General features: G+C 39.4%; 1 protein-coding gene across 1 annotated transcript in view; it reads right to left on the bottom strand.

The window, feature by feature from the left end:
* The window catches only part of cacng3b (calcium channel, voltage-dependent, gamma subunit 3b), a 32,773-nt gene extending 8,205 nt beyond the window's left edge, over window positions 1-24,568 (bottom strand). The window contains exons 1-3 of the mRNA XM_008415734.2: window positions 23,574-24,568; window positions 5,948-6,031; window positions 693-833 (exon numbers count right to left, since the gene is read on the bottom strand). Coding sequence (XP_008413956.1) covers window positions 693-833; window positions 5,948-6,031; window positions 23,574-23,790 — 442 coding nt within the window. The 5' untranslated portion in view covers window positions 23,791-24,568. The remainder of the gene's footprint in view (window positions 1-692; window positions 834-5,947; window positions 6,032-23,573) is intronic.
* Between the last annotated feature and the right edge of the window lie 923 nt (window positions 24,569-25,491).

The raw sequence follows: 25,491 nt of genomic DNA, 5'->3' as shown, positions 1-25,491 counted from the left end.
ATAAATCCCTCATTTTAGTTCTATGGTGGAACTGAAGGCTTGTGGAAGAATTGATTTTACCCGTTTCTCCTCTCAGAGTTAAATCAGGCATTAGTCTCAGAATTAGGCAATAAAACCTTCTTCCAAAGGCCTTCCAGAGACAGATACAGTGCTGATAAATGTTAGATATTCGTCATAAAACTTACATTTACCCTTTAGCAGTAGAATAAAATTACTAGTCATTTGTAAACGGGAACCAGTTTGATTAAATTCTATTTTTTTTGTAATCTGATCTTGTTGATTGTAAATAATCCTGAGAAATGTACAAATCTAAGGTTTTCTAATAACAGAGATAACTCTCCTTTTGAGAGTGTTGAAGAAGTCATTAATTTGGGTCAGCTATTTTATTCTTAGCGTTGTAGCCAAGACGGCTTTTCACAAAACCTGGATGCAGCGTGTACTGATGGGATCACGCATGAAGTGTGAAATTACCTGCCAGAAAGGGCAACGTGTCGCATTTGCGACCGCGGACATCCTGTGACTGTTAAACAGTGGGACAGAGTCGGTGAAATGTGTCCTTTAACAACGCTATCCTGCTTTTATCTCTTTGCATCGCGCTGCAGATGACAGGTAAAACGCCACGCTCCTACGCTGAAAGAGGAGCGAGGACGCTGGCTGTAGCAAGCAGAGGTATATGCACGGCGATGACTAACCTGCAGATACGAAGAAGATTCCTGCGCTGAGGATGACATTGTGTCTGCTCCGGTAAAACTCACTGGCAGCCACACAAAGCCCCCCCAGGAACAACAGACCAACACTCATGATGGGGAAGATACTGGAGGCGCGAACGGCACCTGCATGCGCAGAGGAAACAGGAAGAAGGGTTGACTCACACACACACACACACACAAGAAAATATTTGACTTGAAATAATGTTTATTTTTGACCTGATTTGAGCAAATTGCAGATTGCTTGCAATGTTTTGGAAACATTATCAGTTAAGATGTTGGAGTTTATATTTAAAACATACATCAACATATTCAAGCTGCACAATTATTTTTTAGTCAATTCTTAATTTAATAATTGATTGTTCTCTTTATTATTCTGACAATCAATTAAACAGTTAGAAAAAAACTGGCACTTTCTGCAAATTTTTTATTCCATAATATTAGAAGTACATTAAAATGACAAATAAACACATAATTCAAATGTTATTGCCTGGAAGGCAGTAACACAGCAATCCTTTAGTGCACTTTTGAACATTTGTAGTAAAGGTAGCATCTGCAGCTAACAAAAAAGAGAAAAAAACACCAATGTTTGAAAAGCTCTGTCCTTTCTGCTTGACTTAACTGCAATATAGTGCAGGGCAGATCTGTTGAATTTGTTTTGGATTAACTGATTAATAATTGGAGCTTAATTACAGGTGCTTAATAGAAGATTTTTTTTTTTTTTTTATACAAAATTTGAACAAGCTGAAGCTATGCCACTTCAGGAGTTCTGGGGTAAGACATATTTACAGACAAAGAAGCTTCTTTTTTAATCTTAAATGTAAAATGTATATGTTTTTTGTTTGGTTGTGGCCTGATTACTTCTCTGAATTTGTTGTTCTTTTATCAAATTGTTTTTTCTTTTTTTTAAGTATGCGTACTCTTAATTAGCGATTAATCATTTACCAAATTAGTTAACAATTACTTCAATAATAAATCGATCATGATTAATCTGATTAATTGCTGCAGGGCTAGTTTGATGAAATGTGATGTGGTCTCTCTTCACTGCCACGTGTTTCCATTTTATCCTTCTTTTGCACAAATGAAAAGAAAAACCTGGGGGATTTTTCAGTATTTATACCCTTTAACTACAGTACTGTTGCAATTTCATCATTCTTTCCTTTAAGGAGTTGAACTTCCCTCTCAGAACAATACCACTCAAGTCTGCATTCAAACATGACGGTCACAGACTCGGTTTAAATTCACTGTGCTCGGAAACTGCACCACTTGGAGCAGGGGTGTCAAACTCAATTTCACCGAGGGCCACTTCAGCATATTGACCACCCTCAACGGGCCACATTGACGGTACAAATCAGGAGTGCCCAGGTGAAGTCCTCTGAACTGCAACTTTTAGATGCATCCCTGCTAAAACACACCCCATGCAAAAGGTTGACTTCCTTCATTAGCAGCAACTCAGTTCTGTAGAGGCTTAATGAGTCAATGATCCAGGTGTGCTAGAGGAGGAACGCAGCTAAAGTTGCAGATGGCAGCTCTGGAAAACTTGGGCACCCCTAATGTATGAAAATACAATGTTAAAAATAAATTAAAAACGTCATATTGTTAAATAACTGATTCTATGCATTGAAGTTTTAAATAATACATTTGAGTTTGCATGGATGTAAAATTACTGCTCAGTTTAAAAATTACAATATTTAAATCAGTGTTTAAAGGTAAGAAAACAAATAATAAAAACAAGTTTTGATGTTAACTCTACACAGCCAACATTTCACATAGCAACAAAACAATTAGGTGATGTTTGCCTGTCCTTGAACGCAATGCTGATCCCTCTTCACCCCGACACAGAGGTCACGTTAACCGAATATTTTCCGTATTTGACCGGTTATTTTTGTAAACGACCAGAAAATTTAAAGCCCGTCCGTCATTTGACAGGTTCTAATTAACACCCTTGACTGGTTCACATGTACAGACATTATAGACTTTACGCAAAGACTTAATCTCAGAGGCAACTGAAATCAATTAATAAAAAAATCCTTTCTGAATATCATCTCATTGTCTCTGAACTAAATGCGTCTTTCTGACCGGGAGCTGACAGCGTGTTGAAGAGTTATGGACAGGACGCTTTGGAGCTTCTGGTTAGGGAGCGCATTCAAAACCTTTGGTTAAAATGGCGCGTTAAATTCAAGTCTCCATTACAGACCAGAGAAAACTAAAGAGAATGTAACGTTGTGCTAATCCATTTGAGAAGCCGGCAGTTTATCTTGAGGAAATAAATGTCGACGCAGAAATTAATTAGACTGTAACATGCGCAGTCCGCTACTCAACCACTGTGGCTACGCCGCTGAATTAAAAACCGCTGGAAGTAACTCATCCAGCGGATTTTACAAATGGAGCCTCCTCGGTGTTACCCAGGAGAGCGGCGTTATGGAGGAACGCTGCAGACGTAACATCTGTCCGTTTCGGAGAAGCGAAACCACGCAAAAAAATAAAATAAAATAAAAAATTCTGGTAAAAGCACACGCACGGACCGCGCGCAGGGTAAAACCCTCACGGAGTTCAATTGATCTGTTTGGACCAGACAGATCCAACTGACTGATGAATTAGGGCAGATTTTTCTGCAGATGGGGACCAGGAGGAAGTGCGTTCAGACCCCAGCGGGTGAAGTGATGCTAATTTAAGTGAAGTCGCTTAATTAAATTTATTAAGTTATTGGGGCCTCAGTCTGTGGTTTTTGTCAGTACGGAGAAAAATGTAGATGCATTTATCTGCTTAATTTGTGATGGGATCTGGATTCACGGTGAATATTAACTAAACAGCATAAAATGCAATTAAATAGCCGATGTTAATATGATTGTAATATCACGGATAAAAATAGTAGGCTACATGAACGATTTTTTTTATGTTGTCGGTCAAGATGACGGATAACAAAAAAGTCTAGCGCGACCTGCCGCCCTGACACCAACTCACACACATCTTCATTCACAGTCTTAATTGTAAATCGATGTTTCTTTTCTTGGACATTTTGATGTTAGCTTGTCGATGTCTCAGTTTTATTCGCTGGGAAAATCAATAAGCAGCTTGAGGTGACTCTGCTGCTCCCTAGCGGCGAGAAGCCGTAATGTTGGGTGGTAACAATCGGAATGCATTATGGGAGATGAAGTTTATAGTCATGCTCAAAACCTATTTTAAGTCAGTCATGGGCCTATAAAACGCTGGGCGGGGCCACATAAAACAACAACAACGGGCCTTGAGTTTGACACATGTGACTTAGAGCATGCACTCAAGACATACATGTTGCAGCATGTCGATGCACGCCCGACTGCTCCTGAATTCAGAACATGTTGATGCATTCGGAGGCCTCGCAACCAGAGAGGAGGCGAGAGAGAGAGAGAGAGAGAGAGAGAGAGAGAGAGAGAGAGAGAGAGAGAGAGATGGATGGATGGGGAAGGAAAAGACGGCCAAAACACTCAGACAGATGGAGAGTCACACTGACATATGCACACTGAAATAATGAACAACAGAGAGGATGAATATGAAAGTGAGGCTGCAGCAGGGGTGAAAATCTAGAGCTCCCATATGTGTGCTCGACGTGATCACAGAGAAGGACGGCTGCAGACAGTTTGTTATGTGGGAATCGTTCAGTTGTGCATGTGCATCTCTTGCGCACGTGTGTCGGAGTCGTCGAGTTTCGAAGCACATCTAGATTTTTGAACATTTATTTAAAGGATTTTATAATTATTTTCAGCATTATTGACCTCTGGAATAACAGCAAACATAGCCCCGCCTATGTGGCCCACAACCCTGGGCTGTATGTAATGCTGGTCACTGGGCCCCGGCTTCTTATTGGCTGATCCACTCTGAGTCCTGTGGGCTAATTGGCTGCCTCGGGGGGATGTTGCTCTTTGCTTAGTGGAGCATTGAAAACGAGACTTGGGCTGAATCCCTTTTTCTTTTCTTTTGTTTGTGCTTTCTGCTACTTTAGCAGAAAGCATGCGATGTTCGCATGCTTACATATTACTACATAGATCCTGGTGCTCAAACGTAAAGACTGAGTCTCTGTTTTAGTAAAAGTTGCACATCTCATTTGGTGTTTTAAAAATGGACATGGAGAATCTCTAGTAGATATTTAGGGGTTGAGTCTGGAGGAATGTTTGACTATTTCTCCTGTTAAATACCCAGAATGTTATAAATATAAAGGTAAATGACTTAGCAAAACATTTCTTTTTTTTTTTAACCCCAAAAAGCCTCATACCTGTCATATTCTACGCTACAGGCATGAGAGAGACGAGAAGCAGGAGGCAGGCAAACTATTACATCTGGTATAGACAAGATTTAAGAAGATATGAATATGCAGATGACGATAGGCCAGGCAATTTACAGTCCCAGTCACATTTACCAGGCACCCCTGGTAAAGATATGCAAAAAACCTTTAAACAAATTCATCTTTTATTACAGGATTTATGACTCAGGTTCTTTGGACCAGCATTTCATCTAAAAGTTGCAGGACGCAGACCCCTGCTGTAAGTCATTCAGAGTCCTTTTTCATTCACTGTTCTCTTTTGCTCGTCTCACTGGTTTAGTAGGATTTAGGGTGTGGGGGAAAAAAAAAATCTCTCTGCTGACTGGTCCAAGGGTCTGTTTACCTCTAGAGTTAAAACGATTTTAATTAAAAATGTGCTAAAGAGTTAAAGGTGCCATGTAGTTTGTCAAGGTTCCCGAGGCCTTTGAAAGACAAACAGGCTCACAGCCTTACAGATCATGATGTGCTTCTCAACATAATAATCCATAAACCCCTAGAATAAATAAAGTAGATGACGTGATTGCATTATTTTTCCAGTTTTTGTTGGGGTTTCAATAACTGTGCCAACGTTTCATATGTTAACACTAATTATTTCTGATGTAAGCATATTTCTAATCAAATGTTTGTTTCTAGAATTGTCTGCTTTAAATCACACTACTTCTTAAAACGTGTCTGCATGTCTTGAGAAGATGCATGTTTTACTTTATGTAATACAGCGATCACCAGTGATCTACGTATTATTGACACACATACAGAATCCAGAGATAAATCCTTTTAGTAAGGGATGATATGAAAAACTGGTGCAAAATGGGTTATGTGGAGTTCCTGTATCCTCACGGTTTGATCTAAATCCTTCTCAGTTTTTGTTTCACATCTGATGAAAACAAGTACAAGAAAGTAGTTGAGTCGCATTATCACAGCGAAGTCAGGAGTGGTTACTCACGTAGGAGGTATTCAGCAGCGTCCGCCTCGTAGTCTGCGTCCTCTGGAAAGTGATCAATCTTCTTGCATACGCCTCTGAATGTTCCTGCGGGAAACAACACGAGTCAGTTCGGATCGACGTTTCTTCATAAAACGGTGATGGCTTCCTCGATTGCAAGCACAAACACGAGATTGGCTTTGGCAAGTGTGTGATGTGTGTGTGTGTTTTTTTTTTTAGCTAATTGTGAAAGTAAATTGTTGATGAATCCTTTGTAAAGTAAATGACATACATAAAAAACGAGCTCCAGCTAAATGCAGTCTGGGTGTGATTAAAAAACACATCTACTGCCTTTGTAGCAGCAACGCGCGAGTCTCAATCTGTACTTAAGATTTGCTATGAGGTTCACTTTGTGTTGCTGTGCACGGCCACGTGGTTATGTCACCTGGTCAGACTATGAAACGAAGCAAACAACCTGTCAGTTTATCCAGGCCAGGTTTCAAGCAGAAAAGGATAACCGTTAATCTTTAAGCCCAAAAACAAAGCGTCCCTTTTGGGATGCGCAACATATCAGAAATTTACCGCTTTTGTAATATTGCTTCATGCAGTTTGCATATCCCAAGCGACTGTTTGGACTACAAGTGACATCAGTTTGGCCTCTCTATGCCTGTAATATTTGGTGGCTCTTGTTTAGTGCGGCATGAAAATTTTAGAGAGTAAAGAGGAAGCAACGTCATGAAGGGTTAGGTCATAAAAACTACTCAAGCTTTGGCAATGTCCAAGAGCTCTGTTCATTTCCAAGAGACAGTCGCCCACTTGAGCTGCCAGGTTGCAAAAGGGGAGGATTAATCAGAAAAACCAACAAACTTATTTTGATCAGATGAGATCAAAGTTGAACTTACAGACGCAGCACGCTGAGCACAGCCCTACGACGAAACATGGCGGTGGCCGGATCATGTTTTTCTCGAGTTATTACAGGAGTGCAGGTAAAAGTAAACGGGAAGATGGATGGAGCTAAGTAAAGGACAATACTGGAAGAAAATTGAGACTCTTTGGAAAACTACTGTTTGGAAACACATTACTTTCAATCTGACAGTTTTATCTTTCAGCAAATAAGAATAGGAAAAATAATGAAAGTCTTGCAGCTGTAATTGTAACTAAAAGTAGTTATACTCTCTAAAGTATCGGCCAAGCAGAGCTGAATAAAAATACATGCTACACGTTTCAGATTTTTAATGTAAGAAATGTTGAAAGCATGTCTTCTTCTTCTGGTTGCCAGTCAGTCAAGCTAAATTCTGATCAAATGCATTGACGTTTATAGCACTTTATACACTAATTAAGTCAATTGTCACACATATGTTGCTGCTGGCATCACTTAAGAATTAGTTTAAATTTGGGCTTCAACCATTTTGCTAGAGAGGAGCGACTCATATAATTATGTGGTCTTATTTTATGGTTTGGTGAGGGTACAAGCGTGCGTTGAGATGGAGCTAAAAATGATTAAAAACATGACCTAAAAGTCATAATCAGAAGAAAATTGTGAGGTCAGCCAGAATTGTCATCTCTAATAAAAACTAGAGGAGAAAAACAAACCACACAACACGGGACAATCGAGGCAGAGAAACTGCAGATGACAGAAGACAGAGCTGGAGCAATCAGGCTGTTTACAGGAAACACTAATGAAAAGCCTTATCAGACCAAGAACGCTGGCACACACACACACTCACTGACACTCACACACAAACACAAAGTTACCACATTAAGGACAAAAACATACAGTCACTTAACAGACGTCAGGAATGGAAAACCAAGCTCGTTAACATGATGCATGACCATCATCAATCACGCGTGTAAGTTAAAGTCTTCTGCGGCTACATTTCTCTCTCTCTCTCTGTGTGTGTGTGTTTGTTTGTGTCATATTAAATCGGATGCAGCCTCCTGCGAGCACGCCACTCGCGCAGAGTGACTCATCCTCATCCCCAACCCTTTGCACGCATCCACCAGCGTTCCTGGTGTGTGTGCGTGCGTGTGTGTGCTTCTGGAAGTGTGTTTGTATGTGCCATGCAGATGTGTAACTACCTCTGGCGTGCATCCTCCCACCCATCATTCAGCCCCATTCACACATGGTCAACACCACAGGGGCAATGAAAGAGAGTGGGATGGAGGAAGGATGAAGCCGACAGAGAGATGAAGAGAGAGAGGGAGAAATAGAGAGAGAGAGAGAGAAAAAGAGAGAGAAAGAGGAAGGGCTGGCTGAAAGAGGCTTGATGGTAAAATGGCACAGGGGAATCAGAGAGAAAAGAGGGAATAGAGGCTGGCGATGAACAAATGAATGACTAAACCTAATGGCTTTTTTGCACTTGAAGACGACCCCAGCACCCACACTCAGAGAAAAATATTCGCAAATTGATTCATCCCGGCTCTCGCACTTAAGGATTAGAAAGTAACCTCCGACTCTTTTCAAAACTCGATTTGAAGATAAATAACTTTTTTTTTTTTTTACAGGAATCAAGGTCTGTTTAGCCAGACGTTAATGGATGCGTCATTCACTCCGGCGTCTGAATGCGAGCGTAAGCGTAGTGCTGCTCCTAATTCACAGCTCTTTCATCTTTTCATTAGCGTTTTTTTTCTCCTTCTCTTCTGTTTAAAGTGCAGCGACCCATGATCTCAGAGGAACATTTAAAACGATATTCATATCTAGAGACTAAAAGTCTCGCTGTATACTTACATTCCAAATGAAGTGGTTGCCATGGCTACATATACTTAAAGCTGATTTCCAGTCCCTCCTTCCCTCGTCCTTGCTCTCTGTTATGTATGACGGTGATCCGGTATGAGAAGGAAATTTTCAGTTTTCAAAGTTTACTAAAAAAAGCACAAAAAAAACCCACCCCCGCTGTTTTAGGGCAGACAGTGAGAGTGGGGATTTAGTCGAAACAGCAGAAAATAATTAGATTGATAAAGAATGATCTATTTTTAAAAAAATGGAAATTGCTTTTAATAGAGAGTAAGTTCATCACTCAAGAGTCAGCTAACTTTTAACATAACTTCAGGGGACTAATGATGAAAAAAATAAGGATGGATTTGACTAGAAAAAAAATGGATTCCTATGCAAAAGTTGGCATATTGAGAAATCTGGTAATTTGTAGACATTAATTCATCTATTCTTACACCCTATTGGCTGAGATCAGGTCACAGCAGTTGAAGATCATGAAGGAAAACCCTGGAAAATCCAACTCCAAAAATTATTAGTATTGGTGTGTTGCTTGGCATTTTAACCAGATTTGAGTTTTGAATTACAGAACATTCAGTCAAAAACCAAAATGATGAATAAAATATGAAATTCAAGATGTGATGCAGTAAATCAAAGACTAATTAAAAGTTCCTGAAAGTACGAACTAAAACATGACTCCACTTATTTTATAGTAACTGTTATGAGCTCCCTTTGGTAGTTAATAATGATTTTTTTCCCAAGGTGAGATATTGCAAGTGCAAAAAAAGATCAGTTTATTTTAAGTAGCTTTGCACATTGTCAGCAATGCATGTGGAGGCTGAGAAAATCATAAAGCGATGGTGCATAGCAATATTGCAGACCATGCATCCCATGCATCCACTAAAAACCATGAGAAGCACTTTTATCCTTCAGAATAAAGGTCTGCTCCTTTACAAAATAAGAAATATGTTATTTTTAAAGAATAATGTCTGACATTACATTTTTAAGCATTTTCACAATAAAAGCACTGGACTTCTGAGAAGGTTACAGCAAAGAAGTGAAAAATATCCAGTGATTGTCAGTGCTCTGGAGAAAAATGGGCATTTAAGGTGAGAAAATGGTCAGACTGACTTTAGTTACCTATTCAGAGCACATATCTGGGGTTTTGGGTTGGTAGTTAATAAATAATGACATAATGGAGTCAGTGGAGTATGGTTTACTACACCTGAGGTGAGCAACAATTTTAGAAGCTCTTAAAAAGAACTGCTTCTTTTCACATTAAATGACAAAGAGTTGGAGTTGATTTAGATTTGATTGAACACAATTGATCTGCACGCTTAAATTCATTCTTTTATGGTACCTAAGTGAACATAAATACTGTTTACCTATCATATGGATGTATGAATAGGTAATTGGTAGTAGTAGTGTGTGTGGAAGAACCCAACTATTCCCCCAGATGGTAAGATTAGTTTAATCTGAATACAAAGCATCAGACCTGCCAGGTGTCAGGGAAATGTATTGTTATTTATTACTCCTGCCTTTTAAAATGTTTTTGATGCACTGGATACAGAACACCCCAACACAGCTGAGTATGGATGAAACACACATGAACTGACTGGTCCCTTTATTAAGTACACCTGTCCAGCTGCGTGTAATCTGAAGAATCTTAACAGGCTTAATCTTAATTGGCAGCGAATCAGAGCTGGAAGTGTGAAAGTATGAGCTGGAAGTGTGAAAAACCAATTGCTGTACCAAAAATTCAGAATTCGGGTGCCGTCCCTTTCAGCTGAGAAACAGAAAAGTGAAGCCACAATTCACCTAGGCCCACCAAAAATAAATACATATAAAAAAAAAAAAAAAACAGATTGGAGAAACTTTGCTTAGTATAGATTTTAGCAGCAGCATTCATTTTGGTATGCATTTGGAGTAAATCATCATAGAATGCATCCATCTTGTCACATGTAGCATGAATGGAGCATCGTTTGAATGTGGCAGCCTTCTTGCTGACCGCGTCTATTCCTTTTTTCTGCAGCAGGATAACGTACCACAAAGCCCAAGTCATCTAAAACCGATTTCTGTTCTTCAGTGAGAGTCGATGAATCTCAATCCAATAGCTAACTGCAGCTAATTGAAGGCCTAAGGAAAATTATCAATATGTAATGAAAATCAAATTAGTCTCAGTATAAATCCATGGGGGAAACCCCATGTGAGCATAAAACAGGACGTCTGTTCCCTACCATTCAGGTATCATTCAACATTTTTAATGGCTTCATCAGTAAAAGGTAATCTGGATCAAAGAACGCTTTAGTGGTTGGTTGTATATGAAGCCCATTTAAACTTAACACCAACACTTTCATTTACGACCAGAACAACTTTAACTTCAACTTACCATAAAAAAATTTCTTTACACGTTTTAAAAACAAGATAGAAATTTATATTGTACAAAATAAATGCAAAACAAAGGTAATCCAACAGGAAAAAAACAGTTCTCTGTCTTTTTATCCTGTAGTTAGCATCCTCAACAACCAATTGATTTTCAATTTATTGAAAGTTTATAAGTTTATCCAGCTCTGGCTTGGTGAAAGGTTCATTTGTTTTGTACTAGGTATGTTACGCCACAAACATCCCTACAAGAACAAAATGTTAAAGACAGAAAAAGAAAGATTAAAAACTCCCAGCATTGTTGTCTGTCAAATCCCTTCCTCTCTTGTTGAGAAAGCAAAGTCTGTGTAGGGACATGTGAGTCACGTATTTGTCGGCTCCCTAATATGTTTTTGTTGAGCAATCTCCGAATGCTTTATCAGCAAGTGAGTCAGCTGTTGTCACGTAGATTTACGTCAAGTGTCATAACCTGTCAMATACCTTTTGACCACTAAACAGATCTGCATGCACACACAGACAGCAGGAGCCCCTAAAACCGGCAGATAAAACCGGATGAACTGTGTTGGGAAAGATTCGAGCGTTTTAATGTCTCTCATCTAGTTTGTCATACTTTTCTAAGAAATTTATCGAGATCAAATCAGTTATTTGGAAGTCTGAAAAAACTGTGAGGCACTTAAATTGGCTTGCAAAAGAAAAACCTCTGAGTTCGGACTTACTTAATATGTGAGATTAAGATATTAAAATCAGCATTCAACTTTTCTCTGAAGGSTAATCTCCATTTTACTGTAAATAGATGAATAAAATCATTAAAACTGGTGCACAAATTTGCCCTTTTCACGACAGATGAGGGGACTACTTTATATTTTTTTGTCTTCCACATGTCATTACTTACTCTGACTTTGCATTTTCTCCCTTTCAGCCTCATTTCCTGTGCTTCTGCAGCCGTTAGCTGCATGCACATGTACCGGTTTCTGAACTCACACTCAAAGCTCTTAGGTCTCTCAAGTTGTCAAACCCAGTTGGCTACGACTCCCCCGCCCCTCGTTCTTCAGGAAGTTGTGCTAGACTATTTAAAACCAAATCCAAAAACCATTAAGGCTCTTCATAAATGTTCTGGCTTTTCCTACACGAGTGACCCAGTTCTTTCTATTTCCATAGCCCCAAGTTCTGGCTYTCACACTGACAGACTAACTCTTTTTTTCCGAGATCAGCTGGCTGGTATTGTGAAGCACTCATGAAGTCATCTGCAGTTTTTTTTTTTCATGTGTCAATAAATTAAGCTGATGATAATAGGGCTTCTRTTTGCAGAGGATACTGAGATCAAAAGTAATCTGTAAAGTTAAACTGTCTCCCTGAACAGCAGTCCTCCACAATAATTCACAGATAAACAGCCGGAGGGCCTAATGTTTGCTGGATGAGATGTTTGCACTTATTTAATGTTTACTTWGGTTGTGGAAAAGTGAACTGKTTCTATGATAGAGATTTCTGCTGAGACTGACATAACTCCAGTCTCAGCCACATGCATCCAGACGCGCTCACATCCRTACACCGATAACATGTAGAAACTAACCAACAGCGTTCTGTYGCACGTCAGGCCTGGAGCTACATAAAATAAGCAAAACATGCAAAGGCAATTTCCCACATTAGTTGAGATAAATTCGCATTTTCCTCACTCCTCACTTGTTCGTGTGGACTTTCAGCTCTCTCTGCAACCTTTTTTCATCTCTGATATCCAAAGAAATCTCCAAAAAATTATTTTATTGTATACCATTACACACAAAGATCAGGATAACCTGATGTTTCCTTAAATCACCACAGGTAGCAGTGGAACAAACTGCAAAGACCTCAAGCTGGGACTGTTGTCTACAACTGACAGTCTTCATGTTTTATATGTTCCCTGAGTTCAACSTACGTCGATCAAAACCTCTGCAGAATGTCATAATGGGCTAAGAAGGTAATTCAGCCATTACAGTTACAWCTAAAACATACAAGACACCAGGACCTGATGACCGGATTTGGACAYCATTGTTGTCGACAGGATGGGTCATAAGTGTCCATACATAGAAAAAAATAAACATTCTATATTGGACAACCGTTTTTATTTTTGTGGGACTCTGTGTAGTTGCTGCATGTCTTGGACCACTTCGTGGTTGATCTGCTACATTTCCAGTTTTCTGAAACTTGCAAATAAGTTTTGCCACAGTGCCGTGTGTGATGCTCGTTTCACGTTTTCTGTTAAAGTTTSGTGCAACCATGCGACTGCTTCCYGATCCAGCCATCGGTATAATTTCAAATCTTTGCTCTTTAGTCAAACGCATCTTCTTGGGAATCTGAAATATAAAAGAAATATACATTTTACATTCTCCTATGTATGGAAACTTATGGCCCACCCTGTATGTAAAGGATAAAGTCCACTCATCAAAATGATAATAGCCTCCAAACAGGAGTTTCCACTTTACAAAAAGATACATTTTCACCAAAGTACATCTGTCAGATTCAAGCATACTCAGCAGCAGGCCTAAAAAGGCAGATTTGTCTAGTCCCTAACGTTCATTTACTGTATTTAGTAATTAATAATAATAGTTGTTTTTAGACATTTATTAGTGTTTCCTAATAAATAGGCCAGATTTTATAGTGCAGAACATTAAAGTTACTCCTAAAGACCTTCTCTTAATATGTTGCTGTTGTCTCTGTTTAAATTTTTCTCTCCTTTCAGCTTTTATCCAACAAATCAAGAATGTTGCATTAATGTTCTTAAAATGTCCATTTAACAAACATAAATTAGAACGCAGCTGTTGACGTAAAATACAAATWMATTTTTATTTTAAACTTTAAGAACTTTTATATGTATTTTTTTGTAGAGGCTAAGCATTTTTTTTTTGTTTTACCAGTTATGACTCTAAGTCTTTTTGTGATGTAACAAACACTCAAAATAACTCATAAAATAGTGCCTTGAAACAAGGTTAAAAAGGAGACAAACAAAAACAGCACTGTTAGCCGAGACAACCCCATGACCAACTAGCCAAGAGGTGCCAGATGTTCGTCCTTGATCTATCTCGCTCTCACAAACAAGCAGCGTGTGCGCAGAATAGTCAAACTGTTGGAATGGCCACTGACTAAAGCGCCACAGGTCACCGTTTGAATTGCCTTGCAGGGCAGTGTAGGCTTATCTGCGAATCCATACAGCCATCGCTGAAATATCTGAAAATGTTAAAAGGCTGTTCTGGTTTCAGATTTCATTAAATGGAGAATAAAAGATGGCAGAAAAATCAATGGAGCAATTGTGCATACAGTCAGATTGAGCTGGTCAGTGAAGTGGTCAGAAATACAGTAAGAGCTGCTGCCTTTTTAAACTCGTACAGCTGCTTGTTTGAAAGCCTTTAACCATTTCATGCATGAATTATGATCCTTTGTGGCAGGATTTTTTTCCAATTTCTTTTTTATTTTCTTAAGGCATAAAAAAAGGTAGGAAAAAATTTTTTGTAAAATAAATAAATAAATAAATTATTTAGGTTTTTCCAATTTCTTTTTTATTTTCTTAAGGCATAAAAAAAGGTAGGAAAAAATTTTTTGTAAAATAAATAAATTATTTAGGTGATCAATTGTAATTTTCTCCAAATACAAAGTTGTTATTTGAAAAGTACATCAGTGGTATTGTTCTTTAGGGGTTATCTGATGTCACAATATTTTTTTTTAGTCGTCTACAGTAGAAGGAGGGACCGGGTTGGTCGGCATGCTTTTTTTGTCTGTCGGCCATATTGGATTTAACAAAAATAATTTCCTGCATTTTATGATGCATTAGTGTCCGCTTCAGTGGTCTGTGTGCATTTATAACATAAAAATCCACAAGAAGCACAAGAAAATGACTCTTAGATAGCTGTCCACTGTAGTGACCACTATGCATGAAAGCCTTTAAAGGCTTCTGATATCTGATGGGAAACTGTTCAATCCGTTATCTGGAAACCTGAAGGCTGGAAAAACTGCAAACCCATAAAGACATTTCCACCTGGCCTTTATGCAACAATTGCAAAAATAAAGCTACTGTTTATTGAGAGACATAAAAGGCCCTCCAAGCTTAAATGTCCCATTTGGATTTTCATTTTTTTTACATGTTGCAACCTTTATGCTTTTCACTCCATAGCACAACTTTTCACGAGTTTGTTTTGATCTATGACATAAAATTGTAATTAGATACAGTCTAGTTTCCAATAGTTGTTTTGAAAATTGTTAAAAAGTTCAATGGGTGTAAATGTTTTTGCTTATTCTTGGTTTAAATTAAGATTTAAAAGCCTCAAAATTGACAAATTTATACAACTTCTTACGTGTATAAACCTAAACAGAATAAGTTCCTATTGAGAGATCTTTAATACTTTTTTAACAAATGGAGATTGCTGTGTTTGTGGGGGTTTTTTGTCGTGAGGAGGACAACCTTCCCCACTCAGGCTGCCCTCAATCAGTTGACTTGTTTTACAAAAGCTGGAAGCGTGTGGCCACATGCACTCAAAATTGAAATGGCTTTACGAGCCAGATAAGAGAAGAGACGAGAAGGGAGTGAGCAAGCGACAGGAAAGAAAGTCGAAAAGCAGAGCAAATTGGACTGCTTGTTTCCTCAGAGTGCCTCTGACAGCTCAGTCTGGGTGACTGTGCCACTTTCTCTCTGCTCCTCTACCTCTCTCGCTCTCTCTGATTACCTCTTTGCGGGTGAAGGAGAACGGGGGAGAGGCTTGGAGGGGTGGGGGGAAGGGACTAGTTTCCACGGTGATGCCTGATGAAAGAGAACGAGGAAGTTTCTGCTCAGCTGCGCACCTCTTCCTTTTCTCTCTCCTTTCCCCTTTTTCATTCTCAAACAGCAGGTCCTCCCTCTCTTCCGCTTCCTCAAAAACCTCTCTCTCTGTTCGTGTTTCAGTTCTTCTCATTAGCTCTTCTCCTAACATTTAGAAAACATCCTCTCGCTCCATTCAAGTCCCCTGCCTCGTCTCTTCTGAGTTGCTATCGGATTAATAAACGCTTGTTCCAGTTGTTAAGGAAACTACGTGGACAAGAGACCGGTCTACCATCACGCTGTTGTAAAATGTCAGATTTCCAAACGGTGGGAACGAGCCCGCATTCTTTAGGGAGTCCAGAGTTGGGAAGCTGTCTGCTGTTTCATCCAGCAGCCGGGGGCACTGTCATGAGGCACACTGACTAAAATGCTAATCGAGAATTAGAATGCTATTAAACCAAACCACGGTGCCACAGAGACAAAAAATATCCTGAGGCTATGAGTAGATGAAGTCCCTCTGCACTGGTGTACTTTGTTCACCAGTGCTTGACCTTCACTGTGCTGAATGATTAATGTTCACAGTGTAGCACTGAATCATAGTTTTCAGTTAATTCCTTTAAATAATAATTTGCGCTGACATTTTTCAATGTATTTAAAGTTTAAATTAGTATTCAAATATCCCGGTCTAATCTGATTGTAACATTATTTAATCTCATGCAACATTGTGCAAATGCTCTATCTGCACTGATGAAGATTCACCTCGACTTTGCATGGTGTTGGAAATTAAAACTGCCCTACTTTCTGATTAATTTGGCAATTATTATATGATCTCTTGAATGCACTCACAAATATGACATTTCTTTGGCAGACACTCAGTTGATTAAAAGTAACGTATTTCCCAGCTACATTCATGGAAATAACATCACACCCTGAAACTGACACAGTTGATCACTTTGAATTTCACAACTTTGATCCCAGTATGTAAATACTTATCAACATGGGAGAACATCAGAAGCAACATACTGTAATTCAAAGACATCACAGATCCTTATATTACAATAAATCTAGATCAATTTCTTGATTTTAAATCCAGATCATATGTTTTTCAGCAACATTACATCATTGCAATATTAGAAACTTTACTTGAATTGACCAGAACTACTGAAAAGACAGTGCTACCATGGTTAGAATTAATATTTTCTTTTAATATAGATATTTATTTTCAGTCCGTTTAGTGGAAATGTTTTTTGTCTTTAGTCCCTTCAGAAGTGGTGTTCCTCATAGGTCGCTCTCAAGCCCTCTGCAATTGACTCCACATTCAGTTGAAAGAATATACTTTACAAACTTTTCCAGTTTTACATCCGTTAGGAGAATAAAAACATTATGTATGTTTACTAGATGATATAAAAGAGGAAGGCACTTATTTGTACTTTCTTTGTGAAGTATGTTGGTGGCAACCTGAGGAAGCAGTGTTTTTGAGCTGCTGTCTTGAGATGCATCCAAACATTTGCCTCAGATTAAAACGTTTTTAGTTGCTGTAACAGAGGCTTAAATCTCACAGAAATCTCAGTGTTTGTCGACACCTGACTTTGAAGGTAGAGGGGAAAAAAATACTCTCTTAGTATTCTGGCAGTTTGCTAGCTCAAATATTTCTTGGTAATATTAACTGAGGTAAAACGAGAAGTGTTTTCTCTATTTTATGGTCGGACAATGAGAAAAAAGGTGTTTTGTTTCTTTTTACTATAAATGTAAAAATCTAGTTTTCTTTTCCGTCTCCCTTTCAGTCATTATCTTGAGTCTGGTCACCATTTAAACCTTTTGTGTACCTGAATCATATTTGCTTCTTTACTTTGACTCTTTAGCTGTTTCCCCATCTCCCTCCACCTCCTGCCCAGCAAATGATGAATATTCGCCAGACTATCCCCGCAGCACCACATGAAGCTTAAAGAGCTATTATCTATCTCTCACTAAACCATCCTTGCACCTCTTCTATCTTCATGCCAGTGCCCCTTGCTGTCAGGTGACACTGAAACACTCCATTTCTTTAATTGCCTGCTTCTTTATGTTGTTTTTCTTTTCACTGGTGACGCCATTCTTCGGATCTGTTTCTTTGCTTTCTGAGCTCTTCTTAATCTCCATCACAAGAAAACGTTAGGTTGGGAACAGTGTGGCCCCTGGAGATTCACTAGAAACTGAGGGCATGCATATCTCATCCATCACTTTTCACCCACTTCCCTTCTTCACCCCCCTCTCCCCTGCTTCATTCATGAACATTCCAGTTTCTCTTCATTCATGTCCNCCCTCCCAACGCTGCCCTCATTTTTTTCCACAACACCTCAGCACACCTGCAGAGACAACCATTTACTGCTGCAAGAGATTTCACAATGACCACATGCTGTTACCTGGCAAAATAACTGCACACATTTACAGCCATTAAACACAACATATTCAGATAAATAATTTCTGCAAGTCTAAGCGATTATCTAAACATATTTGTTATTTGTGGGTATAAAACAGCCGTTTTTGTGTGTTTTTAAAGAAATACTTCTATGCAAATTTAGGAAATTCTTATTATATAAAGCTGCCAAGCTAAGAAAAAAAAAGTAGCCACCTGGTTTTAACTGAGCAAACAGCAAGCAGATATGAGGGTCCTACTGAATAATTACTGCATCTGTCATATAGAAATAAATTATGTGACCTCAAATGTTGCAATGAGTAGCTTCTCATCTCTTAAACAGCCAAGTCAAAAGATACATCCATGGTCGTGGAAAAGATGTTAGTTTACTTAAGAAGAGTCAAATCATTGGCATCAGGCAGAGAAAACATCTAAGGAGATTACAGAAACCACTAAAATTAGGTTAAGAACTGTCCAACGCAATATTAAAAACAGGAAGGAAAGACATTGTCTTCTAAAAAATGTGGTTGAAAAAAAATGTTGAATGTTTGGGAGTGAATAGCTGTTCAGCCATCAGAGAACCATTAATTAGTGAAGCAAACCAGATAAAAAGCCTCATTTTGCAAAGATTAAACTCTTATTTTTTCGCTTTGTTTAATTTGTTAATCCTAAAAACAAAACAAAACAGAAAGCGTAGAATAGACCCAGTGATGATCCAGTTTCGATTTTCTGGTAGAGTCCACCATGTTTTTATTGAAAATGGGGTATTTTTAATACAAATTCAATGTAACAGAACCTCCAGCATACCTACCAGTGGTCTTGATGTGTATTACCACATATTGATAATTTGCTTCAAAATTTGGAGCATAAACCCAATGTTGTCAATCTCTTAAGATGCAAGGTAAATAGAGTTAAACTGAGTTAGCACATTTATACATTGAAAAAAAGGGATGTGTGGCCCCTATGGGTAGAAAACCTAAAGATATAACAGAGCGTGGTCAATGTTCTGCAGCTAGTTGTGTAAACGTGAGCAAATGTACATCTACATGTCTCTCTGCATTTCTCGCTGGTGCGTCTGTGCATGTGTGTGCATGACATTGTGCTGACATTGAATTAACTTTCTGCATAGCTCTAACTCAGCTCTGCTTATATGGTGGCTTGGGGATATCCCAAATTTTCCTCAATTTATTCATGCAGATACAAGGATGTGCATTTGAATATATGCATGTGTGTGTATATAGGTGTGTGTCAGTGTGAATGTAAATGAGTGTGTTCCTTTAAAGCTTTGTACCTGCACCATCTGGCCATATAATAGCCTTCTTTGCCCCCCAGAATGAGGCGGTTATGCTTGGCAGTGACTTTCACGCTGATCCATGCACGCACGCATTAACAAGAAAGGGATGGCACTGGAGAAGCATGCCAAATATTAAAATATTAAACTCAAACATTTTGCAGAAGAGCAGCAGGACTGAAAAATTTAAACATTTTAGCTGTGAGTCTCAGAAAGTGATAAATAACTACATCTGTCCTTAAAGGAAGTTTACTAAAGTTCTATTTGTTTGCTCTAAAATGCAACAATAAACGAGTCACTTCGTCTTTTGCTCTTATTTCAATTTAGTTCAGTTTATTTAAATGGGATGCTAAGATGACATTCTAAAGTTATACTAATCTACAGCAGAGCAAATTTAAAAGCGAAACTCATGTCAAATGTGTAAAATAAGAAAAGAAATATTTAAAATCACCCTAGCAATGGAAACCCAGGACCTGAAAGAAAGTCACGTGTCTCCAAGAAGGACAAAAAAACAAAAATGCAGTCAACATCTACCGCTGATTACCACCAATATTGCGACTAAATTAGAAATAAAAATGTGTGTTTCTCTGCTGGTTAGAAACTTTTACAATCCTTGGTTTGTGCACAACACAGAAGCGAAATGCCAAGTAGCTGTGAAGTTAAGGAGATTTCTTTTTCGCAAACTTATAACATATCAACCTGTCCTTTACTGCTTTTGATGGGTGGTGTTGTAGTTGTAAAAAGTATAATTTAGGCAGTATGAAAATGCAATACATAAGCATAAATACAAGACAAAGAAAGTTAAAGTAAAAAAAAAAGCTTTTACACAACCCAGAAATTCTTTTGCACTTTGTTCTTGAAATTTTCTTTTGATTTAAGTTGGTTTTGATCATTATGTCTTTAGGGTTTCTAAAAGTTTTTTGACTCAGAAAGCAAAAGTTTTTTTTATGGACTTTGGATGTTTGTTTTAGTCTCACATATTGAAAGAAAAATGTACCTATCCCAAAGGTATATAGACACCACAGGTTTTAGAATGAGAAAAAGTCAGAGTCAAGCGATGCAACTGACAAGAAAACACCACTTCACTATAAATTAAGCGAAGCAACGACGCAATCAGGATGGCTCTGGGCATCCCCCTTTAATTTTCAAACCATCAATCATCTTATTGGGATTTTATGTGATATATCAACACAAAATGGAGCATAGTTGAGAAGTAAAAGAAAAATTACACAAACTCTTTAAAATACTTTTTCAGATAAAAATGTAAAAAGTGTAATCTGCACATTCTGGTCTGAACTGACTTGGCCGATATGCTTAGATCTAAACCAGTCCTTTGTAACTCTGGCTGCACGTTTAGTAAAACCTCCACCCCAGTTTTAAATGTTTGGCACATTTACTTCCAGGATTATCCTGTAACCATTATGCTAAAGAAAAGTATAATTCAACATAATACTGCCAACACCATGTTTACATTTTGCAAATAGATCAAAAACCTTTTATTTTGATCTAGTTTCACCTGAGTTCCTTTTCCATATGGTTGGTGTGTCCAATTTATGTTCTTCTCCAAACTCTTTTACAACTATGACATGACTAATAATTGTCCTATCAACTGAATCTCACAAAAAACACAGACATGTATATATTTTTGAAAATGGTCATGCCCACCAGTTTAACAGAAAAACAGCAGATTTTGATACGGCTCTCATTTTTGTTTCTATTACAAGATTCAGCTGTCTTTCATTACGAAACAAAATAATTGCCAGTAAGGTCATTGGCATCAAGCTGCCCGATTTGTCTCAAGTCTCTTGTGACATTGTCCGCTGTCCTGAGCAACCACTGAACAGAGAAATTTGAGCTCCGACCCTCTGATAGAAGATTCAAATTGCCAAAGGCAAGGACTAAGCGGATTAAAAACTCCCTAAAGCTATCGTTTAGTTACACAATAAAACTGACTTGTTTTCAAATATAACACTGAAGCTTGATGTATGAAGACAATTTGTGACATTATTTCAGTTTGTGACATTACTGTGATTTAGTGTTTTTACTGATGAGGCTGTGAATGTGTATTTTATTAATTTCCCTGCTCATAGTTCAATCCAACTGAGCTACGGTTTCCATTATCAATTGACAAATTCAACAGTGTTATAGGATATTTAAAGGTTGGGAAATTGTTTTATAACCTAATAGTGCTTTACCAGTTTCTCTGGTCTATCTGCTGTGGTTCTTGATTTTCATAATGTTGTTTGTTCACTGACAATTAAGTAAATGTTCTTGTCCAGTAACAATTTCACGTTGGATAATGCATCTAAAGGACATCTATAGACATCTTATGTTTAGTTAAAACATAAGATCTATGCTACTGTACAATGCGCATTTATTTGGTCTAAAAGTGAAAGTTTCTTTGTTGTCTAAATCAGGTTTTTAGAATTTTATAAGCCATTTTAGAAGACATGGATAGAGATATAGTGGCATAAGCTGGAATTAAACTCAGGACTTCTGTTCTACAAGCATACACTGTTCACCTGTTGAGCTACATAAGAGAGTCCAATAGTTTTACTGCCCATCCTGTGGAACACCATCCATCCATCCATCCATCCATCCATCCATCCATCCATCCATCCATCCATCCATCCATCCATCCATCCATCCATCCATCCATCCATCCATCCATCCATCCATCCATCCATCCATCCATCCATCCATCCATCCATCCATCCATCCTCTATGCACCCTTGTCCCTCAGTGGGGTCGGGTGGGTTGCTGGTGCCCATCTCCAGCTAGTGTTCCGGGCGAGAGGCGGGGTCACCCTGGACAGGTCGCCAGTCTGTCGCAGGGCAACACAGAGACACACAGGACAAATAACCATGCACACACACACTCACACCTGGGACAATTTAGACAGACCAATTAACCTGACAGTCATGTTTTTGGACTGTGGGAGGAAACCGGAGTACCTGGAGAAAACCCACGCATGCACAGGAAGAACATGCAAACTCCATGCAGGAAGACCGGGGCTGGGAATCAAACCCAGAACCTTCTTGCTGCAAGGCAACAGCTCTACCAACTGCGCCACTGTGCAGCCCTCTCATGTGGAACACCTTTTTAAGCAAATGAAAATGTAACTTTATTCTTAATATGCGTTAGAGACATCCTGTCAGTGCTATGAGGGTGATATAAAAGGCATAGATCTGTTGTATATGAGAGTGAAGAGGATCTGATTGGAAATCACCATTCAACCTCTTTTTTTCTTTTTTTTTTCTTTTTTAAACAAATTGATATATTTATTAGAATATCACAATAGTTAGGTTTCTGTTACTAGCATTTAACTAAGATTGAAGGCAAGATAAAAAACCCTTGTGATTTTCTTCTTAAGCATAAAATTATGTAGTTTTCTTTCCACTTGATTAGCGGCTTCTTTGGATTAAATAAACGGTAATAAAAATACAGTTAAGTATGTGATTGCAATGAAAGTTTGACAAGGTTCCAGGACATCAACACTTTTGTAAGAGGAAGACATTGAATTAAATTTCTGAAAAGGATTTCCCATTCAAGACAAGGAAGTTTGTCTCCTCGCCTGTGTGGATCTAGAAATGTAGGATTACTCAAGTTAGAAATACAAAATAAAAGGCAACGGGTTACAACCTCCTGTGTTGGTTTGCTGTGTTCAACAGTTGTTTGCTCCATTCACACCAATGTCATTCAGCCTACGATCTGCCTACGATCAGGAAAAACTGTTTGACTCCCATTTTAGATAAATAAATAAATAAATAAAAGAAACATGCAGATCCACGTCCCGCTCAGTGATGCTTCTGGTCAATGACACTCCTGTCTCAGTCCCGAGGATTGCCAGCTTTAACTCCCGGGAAAGGGATTTGCAAGTTCCCGAAAACAGGCTGAGCTCGCGTCAGTGAAGGCAGAATAACACCGACTCTCTTCTGGTATCGCAATGTACGGGAAAAGGTGTCCGCTTGCGTGTTAGAGCTTGAGAGCTGCACGTGAACGCACCGACATACCCATGCACACGCGCACACAGAAAGAGAGAGAGGAAGAGAGACAGCTTGGACCGCGAGACAGCCAGCCAGCAGCCAGTCAGTCAGACTGATCACGTACCTTCCAGACAGCAGGTTCGCCAGAGGCCGGAGTGCGTCATCACCTCCTCGTTCTTGCGGCTCGTGTCGTTGTCGCCGCTGCTCTTCACGCGGCAGACCCCGCGCGAGTACAGCCAGTAGTCCGTGCCGACGGCGATGGTCATGAGGCTGAAGGCGGCGAACGCGCCCACCGTCGTCACGAGCATCTGGACGCCGCGGTCACACATCAGCATCTTCATATAGGCGGCTCCTTGGGTGCCTTATTCCTTCTCTCCTCCGCTTCTTCCTCTTTTTTTTTTTTAATAGATTCAGCCTTTAATTTTCCTAATTTCGAGACTTGAAGAGTCAAAGAGAGGAGCAGGGGGCAGACAGGCACTTGAAAACTGAAAAATTATTAAATATTTGGCAAGCATATGGAGGAAAATAGCAGCTTCGGGAAGGTGGGAGGCTGGATGAAGCGACCACCGGTTGTCCCCAACAGCTCGACACTGCCCACACTCACTCAGAGCGGGGGGTGATGCCACATCCCGCCTCTCCTGGCCTCATATGTCCCAGTTAATATATTTTTAAGCCTTCTTTATTTCTGTCGCTCGTCTTCCTAAATTACTCGCCTTTGTAGGACAAAACGCCTGTTTTCTAAACAGTTTTCGCCCCTATCTCACCTCTGGGTTTCCTCCTTCGACCATGTCGCTTTAAGCAGAACAAAATCCCATTCCTTAGATGAGGACGACCTGTAGGCTATCCATGGTGGGTTTATTGACTCGTCGACATATTTTTTTTCTCCTCTTCCATGTCAAAAGCCACCACAAGTCGTCCAAATCCGCGTACGCAAAACGTTTAGTGTTGGACACCAAGAAATCATCGACTGTCCAGGATGCAGGCTACTTAGATGAAAAACGGGTAAAACGCTATTCAAGTTGGACTGGTCCGTAACAAGCCTGAGCCAGTTGTGCCCGTTGGTACAAATGGAAAAAAGAGAAAAGAAGAAGAAAAAAAAGATAGCGGTTGCCTCCCCCTTGTCCTCCTCCTCCTCTTCATCCCCATCCTCCTCCTCCTCCTCTCTGTCCAACCAACTCAAACTAAAATTAACCGCGCGTGCCTCCAAACTCCGCCCGCGGCAGCACTGCTCGGCGGGGATTGGGCGCGCGGAAAAGCAGCGCATGCCAGGAGCCAATCGCAAACCTCCGTTCTGCTTTGTGTCCCGCCCACCGCCGCAACTCTGGCTGTATTAGAAGCATGAAGGTCCGCCTGTTACACAGATCTCAAGAGAAGATATATCTGGAGTGTGTAACACAAACATTTTCACAACACAAAAGGGTGTAAATTAAATAATTATACAGACAATGATTTAAATGTGCCACTAACTAAACTTCAAAATAAATACATCTTCATATATAAATAGAGAAAATTATGTTTTCAGGGCTCGTGTGTCAGCCAGAAGGAATGCGCTTTCTCTGGTTACAGGAGCAAATGCAGAGTGGCTATAGAGTCAGTCTCAAGGAAACTCTGGCAAACCATCTGATGACTCAATAGGAATACTAGGGGACAAGACCCAGGACCGGGGATCCGATCAGGTGGTGGAAAGAGCCCTTTGAGAGACTCCTCAGTGTGGGGGAAGACTCTGGATCGCAGAGAACAAGCAAGTCCATCACTGGAGCAGAGGTTGCCGATACCTTTAAAACATTGCCCAGCTGAAAATGACAGGAGGAGATGAGACTTTTCCCAAAACTCTGACTGCAGTGGACTTTGATGGGTTGTTATCATTGATGTCTCTTCACCTCTCTTCAGGGATCGCTAGAGGTACACTTCTGGTGTGACAGACTTGGGTCCCAGTATCAAAGATTGGGGATCAAGGAATGCTTTCCAAATATTACACTTTTTAACCGTTATGGGAAAATCCACTGTAAGGTGTTGAAAGTGAACTCCTAACCTCTAAGAGT

This window comes from Poecilia reticulata, linkage group LG8 (genome assembly GCF_000633615.1).
Source record: "Poecilia reticulata strain Guanapo linkage group LG8, Guppy_female_1.0+MT, whole genome shotgun sequence".
In the NCBI taxonomy this organism is placed as follows: domain Eukaryota; kingdom Metazoa; phylum Chordata; class Actinopteri; order Cyprinodontiformes; family Poeciliidae; genus Poecilia; species Poecilia reticulata.
This window is presented reverse-complemented; position numbering and strand designations above follow the sequence as displayed.